At 49.4% G+C, this 20,825-nt stretch overlaps 2 protein-coding genes across 2 annotated transcripts; both read left to right on the top strand.

Annotated features, from left to right (window-relative positions):
- The first annotated feature begins 233 nt into the window (after positions 1 to 233).
- Positions 234 to 6,933, top strand: LOC141915714 (keratin, type II cytoskeletal 4-like). The gene is made up of 9 exons (XM_074807504.1): positions 234 to 785; positions 1,976 to 2,190; positions 3,335 to 3,395; positions 3,718 to 3,813; positions 4,639 to 4,803; positions 5,242 to 5,367; positions 5,799 to 6,019; positions 6,404 to 6,432; positions 6,539 to 6,933. Exons 1-9 carry the CDS (start codon positions 234 to 236, stop codon positions 6,931 to 6,933), a joined length of 1,860 nt encoding a protein of 619 aa, XP_074663605.1.
- A 5,553-nt stretch (positions 6,934 to 12,486) lies between these two features.
- On the top strand, positions 12,487 to 17,470 carry LOC141915713 (keratin, type II cytoskeletal cochleal-like). Its single transcript, XM_074807502.1, has 9 exons — positions 12,487 to 13,233; positions 14,036 to 14,256; positions 14,826 to 14,886; positions 15,402 to 15,497; positions 15,620 to 15,784; positions 15,915 to 16,040; positions 16,377 to 16,597; positions 16,718 to 16,752; positions 16,989 to 17,470. Exons 1-9 carry the CDS (start codon positions 12,487 to 12,489, stop codon positions 17,468 to 17,470), a joined length of 2,154 nt encoding a protein of 717 aa, XP_074663603.1.
- Positions 17,471 to 20,825: the final 3,355 nt, after the last annotated feature.

The following is a 20,825-nucleotide window of genomic DNA, read 5'->3' on the forward strand; positions in this document are numbered from 1 at the left end:
GATAGAAGTGTTTGCTGTGGGTTTAAAATGTTGGAAGCCATTCCTTGCTGCCAGGCAGACCAAACCCAGTGGATAAATTAAATTTTTGCATCTCAGGCACCTCCTGAAATGTATATAAGGAGAAGGGCTCTGCCTCAGAGGAGCTAAAGGAGATCTCCTTCTTTCACTCCCTGCTCCTCTCTTGCTCTTCTGCCTTGCTGTTACCGCTTCACCTCCCGTCTCCCCCAGCCACCATGAGTCGACAGTGCTACACCTCCAGCTCTCTCCTGGGAAGACGGGGCTTTTCCTCCGCGTCCGCCGTCTGCGGCCTCGGCAGGGGCAACAGCAGCTCAGCCTCCGTCTGCCAGCCGGTGGGACGGAGATGTGGAATCGGTGGCTTCAGCAGCCGGAGCGTCTGCGACCTGGGGAGAGGGCAAAGGATTTCCTTTGGCGGGAGCTGCCGCAGCGGGGTCTATGGCGGCGCCGGCGTTGGACGTTGCGGCGTGGCTTACGGTGGAGGCCGCTTTGGCGTGGGCACGGTTGTGGGGTTTGGTAACTGCGGAAGCTACGGGGGCCTGGGCAGCTACAGAGGTCTCGGGGATGGCGTGGCTATTGGAGGCTACGGCGGCGGCATGGGCATCGGCCTCGGCGGAGGTAGATCTGAAGGGATTCGGGGCGTCAGCATCCACCCGGAGCTCCTCAAGCCCCTCTGCGTGGGGGTCGACCCTGAGGAATGCCAAGTGCGGACCCATGAGAAAGAGCAGATCAAGAACCTCAACAACCAGTTTGCCTGCTTCATTGACAAGGTGAGACCCCCCCTTCCCTCCACGCAGGCTGTTTGTCTCATTTCTCTAGGCACTGATGGATGGGTTGTCTCTAGAGAGACGCCGCTGGTAGCTCTTTCTCCTGGCACCCTGATATTGTAAATGTTTCTGGTAGACCATGTGGTCCTGACTTGGAGACTGTTCGGATTTAAGCCTTGCACCACAGCAACTGCACCAGTATTTTACCTTTCGATGGGCACTGATCGACTAACAGCTAAATCAGGAGCAGCTCCAGGGATACAGTAAATCAAAACCTGTGAGAGAAGGGATGGAGACACTGAAATGTAAAAAGGCAAAATAGGAAGTTTTATTACAAGTGTATGATCTGACATTGCTATCACACCTGTATAAACTCCTAAGGACTTTGTGTTTTTAAAATAGTTTTTGTGCTTCAGCAAAGAGATGTAGAAAGATAGATGTTTAGCTAAAATGCAATGAACTTTTCTGTGAATGAAATGATTTGGTTACTTCCCAAACAGATGTAATTTATCATTGTTTTCTTAGCTAAACCTAACAGTTTTCATTACTGTTTAGAGATGTGTTATAGGAAATGATTTTTCAAACAGCAGAGAAACTTTTGCTCTCTCTGATCTTGATTCTCCTTGTGAGTTGTTCTGCAGCTGGAAAAACCAAACCCATGAAAGAGGAGCAACTCTGCTTCCTCCCATCTGAAAAAATGATTTATTCATGATGCATAAAGGTTCTCAAGCACTAGAGAGCTCTTTAATCTAGAAGTGAAAGGCATGATAAATATCCGTGGTTAGAGTTTAAATCAGATGCATTCAAATGAGATCCTGGATGGAGCTTTTAGTGCCACGAAAGACTCATTACTCTACTCAGCCCATCAGGGGAGGCAGTGGATCCTCCATCAGCAAGTTGTTGCAGGGGAAGAGGTGGTGTTTGGTTGAACTGAGCTTTGATCAAACAGATGATTGGCCTCAACACAGAGCAAAGGCACCAGTGTTACTCAGCCTGTGATACGAGTCCTGGGTGGGACCAGGTTTAACTCAGAGAAGATGCTGGTCTCACACAGGCTGCTGAGAAATCAGCACTTAACCATTTGCATTTCTGATTTTATTTTTACTTTTTCCTTTTGGAAGTGGAGAAACCCAAAGTGCCTTTGCCTGGGATGACAGGGGGTTGCATGACTCTCGCATCTCTTGCTTCCCCAGGTCCGGCTGCTGGAGCAGCAGAACAAGGTGTTGACCACCAAGTGGGAGCTGCTGCAGCAGTATGTGCTCCCAGCTTCCAGGAGAAACCTGGAGCCCGTTTTCGAGAACTTCATCTGCAACCTGAGGAAGCAGCTGGAGTGTGTGCTGGGGGAGCGAGAGAGGCTGGAAAATGAGGAGCGGTGCCTCAGGGACCTGGTTCAAGAGTTCAAGTGCAAGTAAGTGCTACGCAGAGAAGCTGCAGACCGGGGTGTTTGCTGGCCTGAGTGGTGTTCCTGAGTGTGAAGCCAAGGGAATTGTACTGGATGGGTCCAAAAACTGGGGCACAGGGAAGGGAGCAGGGCAGGGCACACCAGTACTGAGCTGGTTTCCTGTACTGGGGTCCCACTGCTGCACCTCAGATGCTGGTGATGGGCTGAGAGAGCTCTTCAACCACTGTGTTTTCTTAGGGAGAGGGACAGGGAACCTCTTTTCCTCTCCCTAATGCTCCTGCACACCACTGTGGTTTGCCCTATCAAATCTCCCACATCATCTGTGCCTGTGGTTCCCCCAAATCTCATGTCCCTGGTTTCCACAAAACCCTCAGCCTATTTGTCTCCACCCCCTACTTTATCCACATCTTCTCCCTTGGGGTTCATTCTCTCTTCCCAGAGGGAATGTGGGAATTGATTTTTTTAATCTAAGCTGCAGATATTATTCCTTAATAGCTCCCCATGTGCTCTGCTAAGCCACAAACCAGGACACTTGGTGGTTGGTGGTATACAGCACAGGATAGAAGAGTATCCTTTCTCCAGAGATCTTACAATGAAGCATCTCAGATGTTTTTTTTCGCTGAGCCACCACCAAGGAGGTCAGACTCATAGAAACATAGAATCATCTTGTGAAAGTTCTTCTAGGTCCCAATTACTTGGTCATTATGCACTGGCTTTCCTTCGCACCTGGGAGTTTCAAAGGTTGCTCAAGCTCGTAACCTCCCTTGGGGCATTTTGGCTTCAGTCTCCCCATAAACCCTCAGCGCAGAGTTGTCGATGCTTCAGAAAAACATCACAGCAAGCAGCAGGGCTAGAAGCAGCAATCCAAGCCTTCAGCTGAGGCACAGGGTTTTGCTTTTCTAGTGGTTTGGCCTGATTTACTGCCTTCTCACTCCAGCCACCGATACTGCTGGTGTGGACTATTTAAAACTGCTGAATAAAGCCCAGTGGGAAGGAAAGACACAAAAACAAAGCAAAAATCAAAAAAGGAGGTACAAAGCGAATAGGGAGAGGCTCTGGTTTTAATCCCATGTTCTGCACTGGCTGCTTGGGTGGTGGGGATGGGGGCACCCGGGGCTCAGCATCCCACCCCTCTCCTTTCCTCCTGCAGATATGAAGATGAGATCAACAAGCGCACGGCTGCAGAGAACGAGTTTGTGGTCCTCAAGAAGGTGAGTCACACTAGGGACAACACCGGCGAGACCAGCAGAGAGAGGCAGGCGTGTGGGCCAAGTCTGGGCATGGGACCAGGGGGAGAAATGGGGAGTCCTGACACCATGACACTGCCTGAGTCCTCACCAGGTAGCCCCAAAATAGAGGCAGCCCAATGAATTTGGAGAACCCCTATCAGGTTGTAAGCACATACAACACAAACCTAGACACTCTTAAGGGCTGGAAATAGGGAGTTTTCCCCCAAATCTAACAGCAAACATGGGCTTTGCCACAGTCCTTGTTTCTTCACCTCTTTTCACCAAATACATGGTGTCTCTCCAGGATGTGGACTGTCTCTACCTGACCAAGGAGGAGCTGGAGGTGAGGGTGGGCCTCCTGCGGCAGCAGCTGGAGTTCCTGAAGTGCATCTACGCCGAGGTAAGAGCTCCAGCTTCCTGTCTGCTGCCCTGGGGATGATGCATTATCCGCTGCCCCCCGAGCTCTTACACCAAAACTAAATCCAGGGAAAGATGTCTTTTCTGAAATCCCAAAATTGCATCCCAAAGATCTCTATCTCTTTATATTTATTTGATAACTACACTATTGCACACACTTTGGGAAGACAAAGGGTGTGCTTGGTTGTCTCCTATATTGCTGGCTGCAAAGGGAGGGATCTTTTGCATGAAAAAGTTCCTCAAACTCTAATTCAAATCGTCCTTGGGGAACCACTGAAACATCTCACTCTTCAAAACCCAAATATTTTTTAGTACTTCACTTTTTAGGCTACATTAGTCAAAACATTTTGGTGAAAGTAACACTTTTGTCTAAAATGTAGGAATTTTTTAACAAAACACACAGGGGACACTTCGTATTTGCACCTTTTCTAGCCAAACACCTCCCAGCAGCCTGTAGGCAACGAGGCCCAAAGCACTTACCCCTGAGGGATTCACAGCCCAGAAAACTGCTGACACAGCCAGAAACGCAGAGTTGCAACAAAACGAGTTGCTCCACCAGGATTCCCCACCCTTCCTTACAGAACTGCATGCAGCAATCCCATATTGTGTCACTAAAACAGGTCCCAGCTGCCAGCTCTTGCTGGAAACCAGTCACCCACCTGGAGAACCCCATGTTCTAGTTGGATGTTAATAGGAGAACCTCCCCCAAACCTCCACCTTCTCACCAGACCCCCCCTTTGCCGGGGTACCTGCAGGTTTGGCTTGGGTTGGTTGAGGGAAGGGGACTGACATGCGATGGGTCTTGCAGGAGAGAGCTCAGCTGGATTGCCAGCTGTGTGACACCTCTGTCATCGTGCAAATGGACAACAGCCGGGACCTGGACATGGAAGGCATCATCAAAAGTGTTGAGTGTTGCTACGAGGAGATTGCCCAGAAGAGCAAGGCTGAAGTGGAGGCGTTCTACCAAACCAGAGTGAGTATTCACACCACCAGCCTGGATAGCAATGAAGTCCCTTGGCCAACAAAACTCTGAGGACAATTCCTGTCCTCCATGACACAACTTAAACCCACTCTACAGTGTGCTTGGACTGTAGTTTGATAAAGAAAGTTGTGCCAACCATCCCCCCCCAAATTTAAAACTGTGTTTTGAGACTTTTCTGTAAAAACGGAGCACAGCGGATCACAGTGTTGCTTCAGAGAGGTCTCCTCTGTGTACACTCATCAGGAACACCATCCCCTTCCCAGAGGGCAAATACTTAGGACCCACTTGGGACCATCACCTTGTCTGGGCTGAGGTCATGTCTGGGTGCTTTCCCCAGAACACCGACATCCATGTGGCTCCAGAGAGTCACCACCTTCCCTGGAAGGGGCGATTTGGGTACGTTAACATCATCCTTTTCCCGCGCAATAGCTGGAGGAGCTCCACAGCAGCAGGGGCAAGTTCTGTGACGACCTGAGGAACAACCAGAGCGAGATAGCTGAGCTGAACCGGATGATCCAGAAGCTGCAGTGCGAGTCGGATAACGTGAAGAAACAGGTAGGACGAAGGGTTGAATGCTGCACGGGCAGCGGGGGTGTGCAACTTCTCCAGCAAAGGGCTTCGTCCTCACCAGCTGCCATCCTGCTGAGCTGCAAAGAAGTCCCCCCACCCCAGCTTAAGCCTATATTTGTAGCTTCTCATCTGCTGTTGGTAGACAAAGAAGCAGATTTATTTCTCACTTAGCAAATAAGCAGAAGCCAGTTGGTTTGGCTGTAACAGAAACTGTGTTTGCTGTATGCTTCCTATTGGGGTGCAGCCAGCCGGTCCCCTCCCCTTCATCCCAAATAGCTTGGCCATCACATGTGTCCAGTCTAAATCTCGGCTCTCTGGCAGTTCCTAGCTGAGAAACAAGAGGGTACATGAGCAATCGGGTGGAGATGCCTCTTAATATCATCACTGGCCACCCTCTTGCCCATTGCTGTCCACAGATCGCAGCTCTGCAGACGGCCATCTGCGACGCTGAGCAGCGGGGAGACTGTGCCCTCAAAGATGCCCGGCAGAAGCTGATCGACCTGCAGACTGCGCTGCAGCAAGCCAAGGACAAGATGGCATGCTTGCTGAGAGACTACCAGGAGCTGCTGAATGTCAAGCTGGCCCTGGACATTGAGATCGCCACTTACAGGACGCTGCTGGAAGGAGAAGAGAGCAGGTAGGAGCATCCCTGGCTGGCAAAACCTGACAGGAGGAGAGAGAGGCAGTGAGATATCCTGGGGGGAGGCAGCTCTCCATGGGTGCAGAGGGGAGCACTGCCCCTGTTTCCTCCTCATCTTCCCAGGGCAGCTGGGTCACAGGCATGCTGCAGTCAGATCCCCTGCTTGTGGTAGAAAAAGAGGATGGGATATTAAGATGTCTACGGGATTTGGGGACCCAACCCTGCAGTGCGTTGACCAGCACCTCACACCTGGGTGCACAGAAAAGCTGAAGGACCTGCAGGGTTTCTGAGGAGGCAATGGCTGGGCCACACCTCCATTTGCTTGTGTATTTGAGGAAGAGTTCCCTAAATACATCTTTGAGACGTTTCTTTTCTTAACAGGATATGTACCGGCAACCCTGTGAGCGTAGGTAAGCTAATGAAGCATTCCCTTAATTTCCTTTTAAGCTTACAAGTTTCCTTATAAGCTGGGTTTTAGCTGCTCTGGGAATGACAGAGCCTGTTTTTCTCCCACAGCTGTGGTCAGCGGCGGTGGCACCGTCGGGGAGTGCCGATCCCTATCTGGAATCGGAGGCAAATGCGCCGTCAAGACAGGAGGGGCTGGAGCAGGGTTAGGGGTGGTCTCCTCCTTCGGTGTCAGCGGCGCCGGCTTTAGCACCCGGAGTGTAGATTGCCTCCCCAGGGTGGGGGGTGGATTTGGGGCGAGGAGCGCAGTCAGCTGCATGGGGCGAGAAGTCATCTCGGGTGCGGAGGGGGTGCAGTGCACCACCGGTGTGGGCAACCTGGGCAACGTCGTGTGCGCTGGCATGGAGCAGTGCAGCCCGGGAGCCGTCATCATTCCCGGGGCAGGGGTCTGCGGCACCGGGAACAGGTACAGCACAGCTGTGCGCGTGGTCAGAACAACCCGGTAGAGACCGGAGGGCAACAACACATCATATTTTAAAATAGTCAGCATTTCTGCAATAAAACAGTATTCCCCTTCCTTCTGACAGCTATAGGGATCACACAACCATGCGCTGCCCGTACCCACACAACTAGGCTAGTTGCTCTGCCAAAAACTCTTTGCATGATCAAAACCCACCTTCTCTTGCATGTCCTTCTTGGGGGAAACTTCCCCCACGGTCTCAGCCAGGTGAGAGTTTCATTTCAGAGAGTCCGTACCTGCCTTCACACGTCATCTTGGCTCTTAGATCTGTCTCCTCTGCTTGACCCCTTTTCAGCAGGGATTTTCTTTCCCTAATGCAGCTATTGCAAAAGGATGAAAAATTTGGTCATCCCAACTTCAGAAAGAGCAGCCACATTTTAATTGTCCGAGATGGAGCTGCAGCTATTATTTAACTTCTTTAATGACACCAGAAAATCCAATTTTTCCTGTTTATGAGAGGGTTGGTAATGCTTATGTAAATTGGTCCAAGTTGCTACACCAGGTTTGGTAGAGCAGATTTTAATTACACACCGATGAGCACCTTATATTTCTGTAGTTAAATGCATGCGTTGTTTTTCCTGTGTGTGTACTAGATAGACAGATTTAATGCTTTTAATGTGTAAGTGAACAGAGTTGATTATCCTTCGCTTACTCCAAACTTTCAGCTGTACCTTCAATAAACTACATGCATAATTCATGCTTTGCTTCATGGGTTTTATTTCCCTCCCTGATTTTACAAAAGCATTGATATTTTCTCAAACATGAATCTCCAAATGGGCGGGGCTGTTAGCTTGCAAGAAGTGGAGTTTTAACAGAGTTTTTCTGAGACTTTGTCTGCTCTCCTTCCTGATGCATTTTTGCATACCTTTATTCCATCCAGCGATTAGTGTGGCCACAAGGAAGTCTGGAATCGCAGTGTAAACCAGGATATTTAACTGCTCGTGGGATGTGCAGCTCACTTGGGATCTCTCACACTGTCTGGGATCTCTGGAGGCAGAACAAAAAAGCAGCCAGGCCCTTGTTTAAAGAAATCAGTGAGAACCAGCTCAGGTAGTAACAAAAAGCGAATAATCCCACACCCCACCCCTGAAACCCTCTCACAAGAGTAGGCTAATTTTAAAAGAAAGCAAGAGAAAAGTTACGGTTCCAAAATGCAGCATCAGGGCCTTTCTTCCTCAAACGCCTCACCTTCCCTAAAACACGTGAGCTTACACAAAGAGCAGAGTCTGTAGGATGTGCCTGGACGTCCCCCTCCAACATCCCTTGCAGGGAGGGGAAACCCCTCTCCCATCATTTCAGGAGATGGGGATTTAGGTGAGATCAGGTTGCCCCCTCCCTTTTCTCTGTGAGGGTCCCCAGTTTCCAAGGGACGGTGACCCACTGAAAGGACTCTACAACATGGCTGGGAAGGGCTTGCCACAGTGGCACTCACCACAGCTGGATGCACAGCTGGATGCCAGGAAAACCAGCCAGTCGTGCCGGCTTCTTCCCTCCCACGGCTCGCCTGGGAGCAGCCGAAAGCCCCTGAGACAACTTTGCTCTGAATTTCCCTTTGGAGAAATCTGTCTCTCCTCACCCTGTCTGGAAGAAGCACAGGGTGTGGGCAGCTTAATTTACCCCATGAAAGGTTCACCGAGGACCGGGTGTTGTAATGTATTCCCCGACGGCCCACTCTGCTTCCTAGACTTCGCTGCCGACTCATGGCTTGTCTGCCCCAACCTCTCCATGGCTGGAGGATGAGTTCAACCACCCTGCCAGGCTCGGTCTGTCCACACTGGCGTGATGGTGATGAACCCACCACTGGTTGAGCGTGTCCCTCTGCTTCCCTCCCAGCACAGAGGCTGTGCCCAGCGTGGTGGATTCAGGCACCCCAAGTCTGTGGTGCTTTTCTGAGGGAAAGCAAGATGGTTTATTGGGTGTGATCAGCAGATCACTAGTTATTTTTTTAATAAATGACATACATTAACAACACTGTCTGGGCTGGGGGGGTGGTGGTGGTGAAAGCCAGATGGATCAGCTCTTGCTGAGAAGGCAAAACCCATCCACCTTAAGAGGATGTTTTTCAAAATGGTTATCTTCATCTTCTCTGTCTCAATGCATACGACTCGGACTTCATCTCATTTGTATGTAAATAACAAGCAGAAACACCCAAACGAGAAGCTTCCAGTGCCCGAACAACTCATAATTTATGTTGATCACCTCCCTGCAAAACAATACCTGCACAGCAAAAACCAGCCGGCTCCCCAGGGTACCAAAGCAGCCCAGCAGCTCTTGCATTTCTGGGAGAACACCTTTAATCATCCCTGCCCTTCTCAAGCCCCAAGTATTGCAAAACCCATGTTTTCTGCTGCCTGCTTGAAAATGTTCATGTAGATCAGGCTATTTTGGAGATAAAAAAGGCCATAAGCATGTTTCTTGGGATGGTTGAATGACAAATACTGCTTGGTGTCATCTCTGGACATGCCCTTTGGTAGATTGACAGAGTCTGGTAGAGTTGATCCAAATTGACAGATGTAAAAAGCCACATCAGCCTCTGGGTACGGAGCCCACAGACCTCAGCTCCTCCACACAATAAACCAGCCCGGTGCATTTTTCACCCAGCCTTTTCATCACTTGCATACCTTGTGGACAGTGGGCTGAAGGAAGAAGAGTGTGGGAGCTTAAAATGACAATTCCCTCTTTCTTGTTGGCAGCCCCACCTTTAATCCCATTATATTCATTCAACTCTAATATCTGATCTGAACCCGTTTGTCAGCTTCAGGACAATCTGCCTTTACTGGGGTCAAGAAAGCATGAAGACAATCTCATTTTCCCATCGCACCCGGGCTTTGAATTTTAGGCAAATAATCAAGGCAATAGATGTTCATGAATTTCAAGTGACATCATGGATTTGACGGATGGAGCACTTGGTGGATCAGGAATTGGCTGGACGGTCACACTCAAAGAGTTGTGGTCAACGGCTCCATGTCCAAGTGCAGAGCGGTGACGAGTGTGTTCCTCAGGGGTCGGGGTTGGGACTGGTGCTGTTTAACATCTTTGTTGGGGACATGGACAGTGGGACCCAGTGCACCCTCTGTTCACCAGTGACACCGAGCTGTGTGATGTGGTGACACGCTGGAGGGGAGGGATCCATCCTGAGGGACCTGGACAGGCTGGAGAGGGGGGACGGGCAAACCTCATGAAGTTCAGCAAAGCCAAGTGCAAGGAACTGCATGTGGGTCAGGGCAACCCCCAGCACAAATCCAGGCTGGGCGAGGAGGGGATGGAGAGCAGCCCCAAGGAGAAGGACTTGGGGGGGTTGGGGGGTGGAAAACTGCCTGTGAGCCAGCAACGTGTGCTCACAGCCCAGAAAGCCCCCGTGTGCTGGGCTGCACCCAGAGCAGTGTGGGCAGCAGGGCGAGGGGGGGGATTCTCCCCCTCTGCTCCGCTCTGGGGAGACCCCCCTGCAGTGCTGGGTCCAGCTCTGGGCCCCCAGAGGGGGTCCCCCAGCTCAAGCGGGGCCAGAGGAGGCCACGAAGATGCTCAGGGGGGCTGGAGCACCCCCCTGTGAGGACAGGCTGAGAGAGTTGGGGGGTTCAGCTGGAGAAGGGAAGGCTCCGGGGAGACCTTAGAGCGGCCTCCCAGGGCTGAAAGGGGCTACAGGAAAGGGGGGAGGGACTCGTTATCAGGGGGGTAGGGACAGGATGAGGGGTAACGGTTTTAAACTGACAGAGGGGGGATTTAGGTCAGATCTAAGGCAGAAATTCTTCCCTGTGAGGGGGGTGAGGCCCTGGCACAGGTTGCCCAGAGAAGCTGTGGCTGCCCCCTCCCTGAAAGGGTTCAAGGCCAGGTTGGACGGGGCTTTGGGCAACCTGGGCTAGTGGAAGGTGGCCCTGCCCGTGGCAGGGTCGTGGAACTGGGTGATCTTTATGGTCCCTTCCAACCCAAACCAGTCTATGATTCTATGCTCACAGGCAGATTCAGACCAACATTTTCCAAAGAGAAGTAAGCCAAGCTGTACCAACCAGGAATTTCGCACTGCAATGGGAAATTCTATTTGAGTGGCCCAACTCTCCTGGTTTGAGCCTGCCTGGCAGCATTTCTCCATGGATAATCAGATATTTGGTCTTCTGTATTCAGTAGAACACGAAGCACCTGCTTAATTTTTCTTCCAGAGATGCCAGTGGGATTTTAGCTTGTACTTAATGATTTTGTAGCACTGGGGCACATGAATGCATTTTGAAGGGCATGTACAGTCCTGTCCTGCAAATATGTTTAAGCTCCAGTCATGCACACAGCACGGGCAATGCCACCAGCACAGCAACGTGTTGAAAACGAACTGAGCCCTTAAATATGAAGAATAAAATACTCTAAACATCGCAGTTCCACAAAGTCTGAGATGCCAGAAAATGTCACCACACCCTATTGAATTTGCTCTTTTTCCCAAGGACTCCAGGAAGTAAAATAAAGAGAATTTGTGGGAGTATTTTTCATGCTGGTTAAATCTTAGCTTTTGGCAACATTTTGAATGGAAAGGTTCAGAGGTCTTTAAAAGAAATCACAGCTAGAAACTCAAGACTGATTACATCTTAATATTAATATGGAAATAATACCATTTCACAAATCTGGGCAAAGTGTTTTTCAGAAAATCTGCCTCTTTTCATTAAAATGCTTTTTTAGACCAAGATGAAAATGCATCAATCAGATCATCAGCTGGCTGGAGACGTTGCAACATCAACCCCTGGGTGGGATGGAATTGTCCTCTGGAGATGCCAATATCTCCAGAAAGGAAACGTAGGAAACCTGCCGTAGACTAAACACCTAATACTAAACGGACAAAACTTGAGGTGACATTTAAATATAGTGTCTCAGAGGAGAATCATGGATCAGGACCTCTTTGCACTAGTCAGCTCAAAAAGATGGTCTCTGCCTAACTAGTGTGAAGAGGCAGACTGGATACATTAGAGCCCTGAAAGAGGTGTCAGGCCTCATGAACATCACACCTGCACTCTGTCTTCAGGTGAAGAAGCCCCACGAAATATTTTTGTTCAGGTTTAGCCATTTTATTCTAACTGCCTTTCACTCTAGTTAATTCAAGGGACTCTCCACTAAGCTCTATACTGATCTACTGCATCTTATAAGTAGCATAGGGGTATCTGGGTAGCTATTTCTCTTTTTTCACCCTTTTTTATTTATTTTCTTTTGCTTCACAGCTAGGGAATAAAACAATACATCTCTGCAACCGTACAGAGGTTTTGCACTAAGGCTGAGCTCGCCCTGCCAAAAATCAGGGAGTTAGATAACTCTTCTAGCTGAGCAGATTCGCCCCGGTTCCAGTAGGTGTGTTTGAGTGCACTCGGTGTTTAACAAGTTTCAAGCAGACAGCTGGCTGTCTGGCACGTCAAAACCATGAAGGCACTAAATTGATCACTGGACTTCCATGCAACCAAGCCCAGATCCCCAGAGGGATAAAAAGGGCATCCTGCACTCCCTTCCATCAGAGAGCTGCACTCTCAGTTTGCTGCTTCTCGCCAGTGCCGGGCTGTTATCTCCTGCTGCAATGAACCGGCAAACTTACAGCATGAGAGGGGGAGGTGGAGGCAGATCTTACAGTGCTGCTTCAGCAATTATTCCAAGCAGCAACAGGGCTGGCTTTAGTTCGATGTCTATGGCACGCTCTGGAGGAGGTGGAGGTGGTTTTGGAAGGTTCATCGGAGGAGGTGGCGGTGGTGGTGGTTGCGGTTTTGGCAGCAGGAGCCTCTACAACCTTGGCGGTAGCAAGAGGATATCCATTGGTGTTGGAAGCAGCTTCCGAGCTGCTTTTGGGAGTGGAGCTGGTGGTGGCTCTGGCCTGGGAGGTGGTGGTGGTGGTGGTGGCTGTGGTATTGGTAGTGGTGGTGGCTGTGGACTTGGTGGTGGTGGAGCTGGTGGTGGTCTTGGACTTGGTCTCGGTGGTGGAGGTGGTGGATATGGCTTTGGTGGAGGTGCTGGTGGGCTTGGCTTTGGTGGTGGACAGGGAGGTGGTGGTGGGTTTGGCTTTGGTGGTGGACAGGGAGGTGGTGGTGGGTTTGGCTTTGGTGGAGTAGGAGGGCTGGGAGGATTCAGTGGAGGGCTGGGTGGTGGCAGGAGCCCAGTGGGATTTGGTGGTGGCCCACCTGGAGTTGGTACAATCCAAGAAGTGACCATTAACCAGAGTCTCCTGGCACCGCTGAACCTGGAGATAGATCCAAGCATCCATCAGGTGCGAAAAGATGAGAAGGAGCAAATCAAGACCCTCAACAACAAGTTTGCTTCTTTCATTGACAAGGTAAGACTTCATCAAGTGCTGTGGAATTGTGATTGAGAGGGAGACAGTCTTGTAGCTACAAAAATACAACTTCATAGATCTACAGTCCATTGCATATTTCCTATCTGCATGTCTTCATTAAAGTAATCAAAAAAGAATGTTCTCCTAAACAGTTACAAGGCAGAAAATTAGGCTAGAAGCTAGTAATAAGAGGATTAGATCCAGGTTTTGTCCTGAGAGATAAGATATATTAACTCAAATGGAGTAAGCCAGTTTCAGGTCCAGATCTGGCTGCTTAACCCAGCTCTCTCTGTGGGGAATTGCAGCAGACGTGTTAGTCCTTATTGCTTTATTGCCTGCAAGCTAAAGTCCTTTTTGTATTGACTCAGCTTAGGTCCTTCCTTGGCTTTGGCTTGGGTAAATATGTAGTATATATGAGCAATTAAGTACTTGTCTTTTAACCTGTAGTACTCAGATCTTAGCTTTAATGAAGGAAGATAAATATCTCTTACAAAGAAAGAAAAAAAGAAAGGATGTTAAAGAAAGCAAGTGATGAAAGAGCTGAACCCACATTTTCTAATGATTGCTCATTGGCTTGCTAAATTAAATTGTCTCTAAAGAGAACTGTCCACTGAGGGCAGATTTCTTAGCTACTGGATGGGCTAACACAGCCCTAGATAATCTGGAGGATATTCACAGCTGGATTTAGTGCTCCTGGTTTGGGATTTCCTTGGTCTGTGCATCAGGCCCGGTTGCTGGTTGCTGGCCATGAGCATGCTCACAGGTATCTTCTGCTAAGCCTCTTCTACTTCCCAATGCTCAGGTTCGCTTCCTGGAGCAGCAGAACAAGGTGCTTGAGACCAAATGGACCCTCCTGCAGGACCAAGGTCAAAAAAACAACTCAGGCAAAAGCAATCTGGACCCACTCTTCGAGGCTTACATCAACAACTTGAAGCGGCAGCTGGCCAACCTGCTCAATGAGAGAGGACGCATGGATGGGGAACTGAAGAACATGCAAGACCTCGTCGAGGACTTCAAGAACAAGTGAGTGCCTGTTAGCGGCACATCCAGGCACCCTGGGGTGAAATGGGATGCAAATGGTTCACCTTAGCATTAGGCAGTAGGATTAATCTCACTTAAATTCTGAAGGTCACACGTCTAGCCTGAGATATTCATCAAACTTTCTATGGGAAAGGGAAAAAAAGTATCTTCAGTCTGTGCTCTAGCCCTAACTAATCCCATTCTGATATACCACTCCAGTGAGGTATCTCTCCTTGCAGAACCCCTGTCTTCCTCGACAGGAGCAGAAAGGTGATCCATTGACATTTTTCTAATCAGAAAATGCAGATTCAGCCAGGACACAACAGCTTGTGATGACACTTGCAAAGGAAAATAATCAAAACCAGTTTTCCCCTCCTTGTTCCACCTGCATTATGTCAAAATGTCATGTCAACCCTTTGAGAAATGGGATTCTCACAAATTTGATTTGGGCAGCTTCCAGGAGGTCGCTTTGGAAACACCATACCCAGCCCAGATAACCTTGCAGTCCTACCTGTACAACTTTTCCGCTTACGGAGGTAGGATCCAGCATGTCTTTCCCTTTATCCCTGCAGATATGAAGAGGAAATCAACCGACGCACAGCAGCGGAGAATGAATTCGTGGTGCTGAAGAAGGTGGGTGAGACGGGAGGTGCTATGGATGCTGAGCTAGCCCTAACTGTTGCACAGGTTGGGAATGTCCTAGAGGATGGGAGATCTCATGGAGCTGCATCCTCGTCCTCATCCAGCTGTCATTTGGATTGTGGTTTGGGGGGAAAGGAATGGAAGGGTTTGGAGGATGGAAATAAATTCTTGTCCCACTCCTGTCCCACAACATATACACATGCTGGCCTGGGCAAAACAGATCATGTAGAAACAAAGATGGTCAGTAGTGCCAGGAACCCCAGGTACCAAGGCCAAATGGCCTGCACCCCCCTTCTTATCCACTACCAAACTTACACCCAGTATTTCTTTCGGCCAAGAGATGTGCTCTTGGTGCTCTTCCAGGGGGATGTGCCAAGCACAGCTTCTCCAGTCAGGCAGCACCACTGCAGCAGTGGAAGGGGCAGCCTCATCTCCAGGCTTGGCCAGATCTTGGCCAAGAAGAGGTACCAGGTGCTGCAGATGTCCCCATCGTTGCTCTTTTCCAGGACGTGGATGCTGCTTACATGAATAAGGTGGAGCTGGAGGCCAAGGTGGATGCCCTGACCGATGAACTCAATTTCCTCCGAGCCCTCTACGATGCGGTACAGACACCCTCCTCCCCTGATTTCTGTCCTGTTGTCACCCCTTGGACAGTGACTGCCACCATTCATGGCATCTGGGAAGGTAAGTGCAGCTGGCCGGGATCCTGTGTGCTTTCTCGCAGGAGCTGGCTCAGCTCAGTGCACAAGTGTCCGACACCGCTGTCATTCTGTCCATGGACAACAACCGGGACCTGGACCTCAGCAGCATCATAGCTGAAGTCAAAGCTCAGTACGAAGACATCGCCAACAGGAGCCGGGCCGAGGCGGAGGCTTGGTACCAAACCAAGGTGAACAGACCCATAGATGCCATGGATGCATTTCTGGGGGAAATTACTGCTGTCCCTATATGAGGCTGTTTGAGCCACATCTTGTCCACCTGGACATCGCAGATGGTTTACTCTTCCTTCTGAACCTCAGTTCGAGGAGCTGCAGGCCACAGCTGGGAAGCACGGGGACGACCTGCGCAACACAAAGGGGGAAATCTCCGAGCTCAACCGGCTAATCCAGAGGATCCGGTCAGAGATAGAGAACACGAGGAATCAGGTAGGAATGGCAAAAGGAGCCTGTGGAGCCCCGTGCTGTGGTCCCTTAGCACCACAGCTCTGCTTTGCTGATCGGGGACTTTAGCAGCCACAGAGCATGATGCATCTCATTAAACATGTTGAATTCTCTCCTGAAAAGGGCACCCGGCTGTAACACATATTAAATCATTCTTGCCAGGCTGGCATTTCAACTCCAGCAGTGTTAGCTATGGGTGAATGACTTCAGTCATAACTTTCTTCATTAACACTCAGCCCAACCAGAATGGTTTTCTTCCTTGGGTGACTCTTACCCAAAAAGACAAGCAGCATTTAGGAATCCCAATCGCTCCTCTTGCAGTATGCCACCCTGCAGACAGCCATCGGAGACTCCGAAGAGCGTGGGGAGCTGGCCCTCAAAGATGCCAAGGCAAAGATAATTGACCTGGAAGATGCCCTGCAGAAGGCCAAAGCTGACATGGCCCGGCAGCTCCGCGAGTACCAGGAGCTGATGAACGTCAAGTTGGCCCTCGATATCGAGATTGCGACATACAGGAAGCTGCTGGAGGGCGAGGAGAGCAGGTGGGGGCAAAATCCCTGCAGGAATAATAGTGACTGTCGCTTTGCCCCTTGCCAGCAGTTGTTCCTCTTGCCTGTCTCCTTCCTTTTGCTCTAACCTCCCCTTTATCTGCCCTCCAACAGGCTCAGTGGAGAGGGACTCAACCCCATCAGCTATTGTAAGTATTGCAGCACTTGTCTTGCTTTGGGCCCATTGGGAGCAGAAGCTGTGAGCAACCTTGGGAAAAGGGAGGTTTTGTCCAATATAAGACGTTCAGGCCCCTCCACCAGCATTAGTGGCTTGCACAGGGGACAGAATTTGGGTCAAGTCCTGTGGGTCAAGGTCCTGATGATGGTGCTTTCTGGAACTGGGTGACTGCCAAGTAGATGTCCAACCCTCTGGTTTTTCTTGCAGCTGTCATCAGCTCCAACTCTGGCATGGCTGGTGGGGCTGGGTTTGGAGGAGGATTTGGTGGACTGAGCCTAAGTGGAGGAGGTGGTGGAAGCGGTTTTGGTCTTGGAGGAGGCGGCGGAAGCGGTTTTGGTCTTGGAGGAGGCGGTGGAAGCGGTTTTGGTCTTGGAGGAGGCGGTGGAAGTGGTTTTGGTCTCGGAGGAGGTGGCAGTGGTGGAGGCTACAGCTTCGGAAGTGGAGGAGGACTTGGACTCGGGGGTGGTGGTGGTCTCGGAGGTGGATATGGAGGAGGCAGCGGTCTCGGCACTGCAAGTGGTCTTGGCTACGGAGGAGGTGGCAGCAGCGGTCTGAGCACCAGTGGAGGGAATTTCAGCTCTGGAAGTGCAAAAGGCACCAACCCAGGTGTGAAAATCGTCTCTAAAACCTCCTCCAGCAAAAAGAGCATAAAAAGCCAAAGCCTGAAGAATGCTACACAGCCTGAGTAAAACCAACACCAGACCCTCCCCAAAACCACTGCTCCCACATTGCTCCTGCATTACTCCTGTATCGCTCCTGCACACCACCACCCCCTCCACCCACCTCTGCCCCAGCTCCTCGCACCGTAGTTCTTAAGCATTTGGATCACAGTTCAAGAAAAGCAGCGGAGCACGTGTTAACCAGATCTCTCAAAGTACCTGAAACAGGATTAAAAGGAAAACAAGGGCCTAAGTGATTTTCTGAATGGGGAATTGTGTTTTTTTGTTTGTTTGCTTTTAATGAGGCTGAGCAGCTTGTTTGTAATTGTGGCTAGCTGACAGCCATCAGCTAAGGCAGATCAAATAGCAGTGAAGATGCAATAACTTGGGGTTTTAGCTCAGTTCTGGCCCACAGAAGCCCAGGGATGGGCTGGGAACTTGCTTTCAGTTCAGCCCACTTTGCCTTCACTGCTGGGATGAACCAAACTCACTCTGTCAAGTTAAGCAACTCATCTTTATCAGAGATGTGGGTCATTTTTCTGCTATGTAGAAATATCCCAGGACGTTGCTGAAAGATCCCAGGCAGTGGTTTGCAAGTGTGGGGCCCCTCTTAAAATCCCTTATTATGGGAGCACAGAGCCCATTGGGAGTCACTTCTGAGTCACTTGAGTGTGATGGAAAATCCCTCTTTTCCCCATTCACAGCTGAGCTTCAAAACCCATGTTTCTTCCAGATGTGCTGAGCACGGCAGCTGTGTGAAGTCAGGCACACAAGCCTGGCCAGTGGTTCAGAGTGTAATATTAGGAAAGCAATCTGAGACCCCTCCTTCTGAAAAGTACCACCCACAGAGATGTGGATTCAACTTGCAATGAGCTTATCTAAAAGGAAGCCCAAACTACTCTTCCATTCCTGCCTTCCTTTTCTTAAATGAAAGTTTGCCCATAGTGGCACCTTACATATAATCTCGTGGATGTATTTTGTCAGAGGAGCCATCAGTGACTGATCCAAAGCATATGGAAAAGGGCTTGTTTTCTAAATGATAGGATTTTTTAATTCTAAATAATAACTGAGGCAGAGAGTTCTTCAAAAGCAAGATCGGTGTTTGCAGTTAAATTGGGTTGCTGTCCTGTCTCATGCTAGGTTTTGTTGGAATGGCTTAAAAAAAAAAGTCAAAATCATCCAACAGTCCGAGTCTCGCTGCCTTTCCCCACTGTTGCAGTAGCAGCAGTCGAGGTGAAAGTCTGAGACAGTGGAAGTTACGCTGAAAAAACTGCCTGAAGGGTCATGTCCACACTGCTCCTGGGGGTATTTCAGCATCTCCACTATGTGTGGGTTTCTCTGCCAAAAGACAGACATTGGGTAAACTGAAAAGTGCAGTCAGATCTCAGCCCAGCACATGGGAAACGAGGCAATCGGGAGCAGGAGCCCAAAGGCACACCAGTGCCCAAAATCTACTTTCCCCTTTCTGATGGAATTTACCCCTCCAGCCTTCCACCTTGTCTTTTTGTTTTTGTGAAAATACCATTAAAAAAGAAAATTGCAGCTTTTTATACTTCAATGATAGTGATATGTCTGTGTTTTCCTTCCTCTCTCTTTTTGGAATGTGCCCAATAAAACTGGATTGTAATTTATTTATTCCTACATCTTTTTATTCTAAAAGAGAACCAATATCATGAAATATTCCCAACCTTCAGCAGAGTGGATTTTGCTTTACTGTGGGGGAAAAGTTTCAAAATTCTGATAAAGTTATAATGAAAAGCTTGAAATCAGTTGTCCCAAAACAAATTGAAGAATCAGAGAAAAGAAAAGGAGGAGGAGGGTGGCAAAAAAATTAAATGAATCACTATTCATTTCTTAACATATGATTTGGGTTAATCCAAAAGCCTTTCTTCCATGGAAGGGAGTTTTGCACAGCTCAGGCAAAACCCCAGTATTTAATTTTTGCTTTCGTAAAAGACGTAGCAAAACCAAGCCTATACAGGGTTCTGGGGGAGGATTTTATCAGGATGATCTAGACTGACGATGGGTTTCGGTGAGCTGGAACAGAGCAGCTCATCGACCGATGCAGGTATTTTGGTCAGCCGTCATTGCAAACGGAGAATGAAAAAGGGGGGAAAAAAACCCTCAGACAAATACTCACAGCTTATTGCATTTCAAAGAGTCAGACGCTTGGCTCTTCCCTGACCTCTCAACATCCCGGCTTTATACAACTCAGTGCAGCAAATGGGAAAGAGCAAGCAAGTACATGCCAAGCCCAGCAGGTTTACAACTGCTTGAGCAAAACCTCAGTGAAACCCAGACGCACCGAAACACGGGAGCATCAAATCTCCCTTCACCCAGAAAATCACAGGAGCTGCAGTAAGAAACACCAAAGTCTGAGGACAAAACCCAACTCCTCGGCCCCTGCTGTCGCAGAGGATGTTGCAGATACACAGGTCAAAAATTAGTGAAGGTTAAAAATAAACTCTGAGTCACCTCAATTTCTGTACTCACCTGTGCAAATGCTGAATTACACAGCACGGGTGTGAGGAATTAATACAGCTAATGACAACCTAACCTTAACTAACCTTAAAAGTTTTGAATGTCTTTCTTCCAGCCTGCGCTGAAAAAAATGCCAATAAGAGTCCAAAAGTGGTGCTCGCAGGCAGCTGAGCTCTTGCGAACATCTCAGTGGCCCCATTCCGCCTCCCTTTGCTCTGCATCCCCAGCCCACCCACCACCCTCCAGGCAACCCCTCTGCAGCAAATCCTGCTTCCCAAATTGATGTCCTCTCTGCAGGCAACCTTCCTGTCTGAGGGGGCAAACACAGCCCGCTTGCAGCCCTGAGCAGCTTCAGGAGGACAGTGCCTGTGAGCGACACAAGCCAAGCAAAGAAACTGTGTGGGACTGAGAGATTCTGCAAGAATTTTCCTTGTTTTGGTGCCTAAACCATCATTTGCTTTACTCTTCCAAATCCTTTGTAATATTCCCCTTAATTACTGTTGTCTGCAGCAACAGGCTTTCCTAGAAGAGCTGGGGAGGTAATGACTGCCTTCAACACGAATCCTTTCTCTTTGCTTTAATTAAAACATTTGCAGCCTGTGCTCTGGTTCCCAGGTGTGACTTTGCATAGCTCTTTGGAAGTCAAAGGCAAGCTCGTTGCCTGGCCACCATCCACAGGATCTGGCACACATGTGCCAATTCACATCTGCAGGCTTAGGAGAGCAAATCTCCATACATCTGCAATGCTTCTAGCAGAAATCGTTTATTTTCCATGTCAGCATAACCCCAGTGGTGTTATTACTGAGGTTACCTGCCTCAGCTCTGAAGTGGGGGTTCGTTGCTTCTGGACGTGGGAGTGTGGGTGCAGTTTTCCCTGCGAAACTCAGCGTTTCCAGCACCCAGG

The sequence above is a fragment of the Strix aluco genome, chromosome 27, assembly GCF_031877795.1.
Source record: "Strix aluco isolate bStrAlu1 chromosome 27, bStrAlu1.hap1, whole genome shotgun sequence".
Taxonomy (NCBI): Eukaryota; Metazoa; Chordata; class Aves; order Strigiformes; family Strigidae; genus Strix; species Strix aluco.

What these genes read in the sequence shown, in the direction of transcription:
- LOC141915714 (XM_074807504.1), top strand. Translation starts at nt 234, where the DNA reads ATGAGTCGACAGTGCTACACCTCCAGCTCTCTCCTGGGAAGACGGGGC. An exon ending in TGAAGTGCATCTACGCCGAG is followed by an intron (nt 3,814 to 4,638) that starts GTAAGAGCTCCA and finishes TGGGTCTTGCAG; the next exon opens with GAGAGAGCTCAGCTGGATTG. An exon ending in CTGGAAGGAGAAGAGAGCAG is followed by an intron (nt 6,020 to 6,403) that starts GTAGGAGCATCC and finishes TTTTCTTAACAG; the next exon opens with GATATGTACCGGCAACCCTG.
- LOC141915713 (XM_074807502.1), top strand. Translation starts at nt 12,487, where the DNA reads ATGAACCGGCAAACTTACAGCATGAGAGGGGGAGGTGGAGGCAGATCT. An exon ending in TTGCTTCTTTCATTGACAAG is followed by an intron (nt 13,234 to 14,035) that starts GTAAGACTTCAT and finishes CCCAATGCTCAG; the next exon opens with GTTCGCTTCCTGGAGCAGCA. An exon ending in ACTCAACCCCATCAGCTATT is followed by an intron (nt 16,753 to 16,988) that starts GTAAGTATTGCA and finishes TTTTTCTTGCAG; the next exon opens with CTGTCATCAGCTCCAACTCT.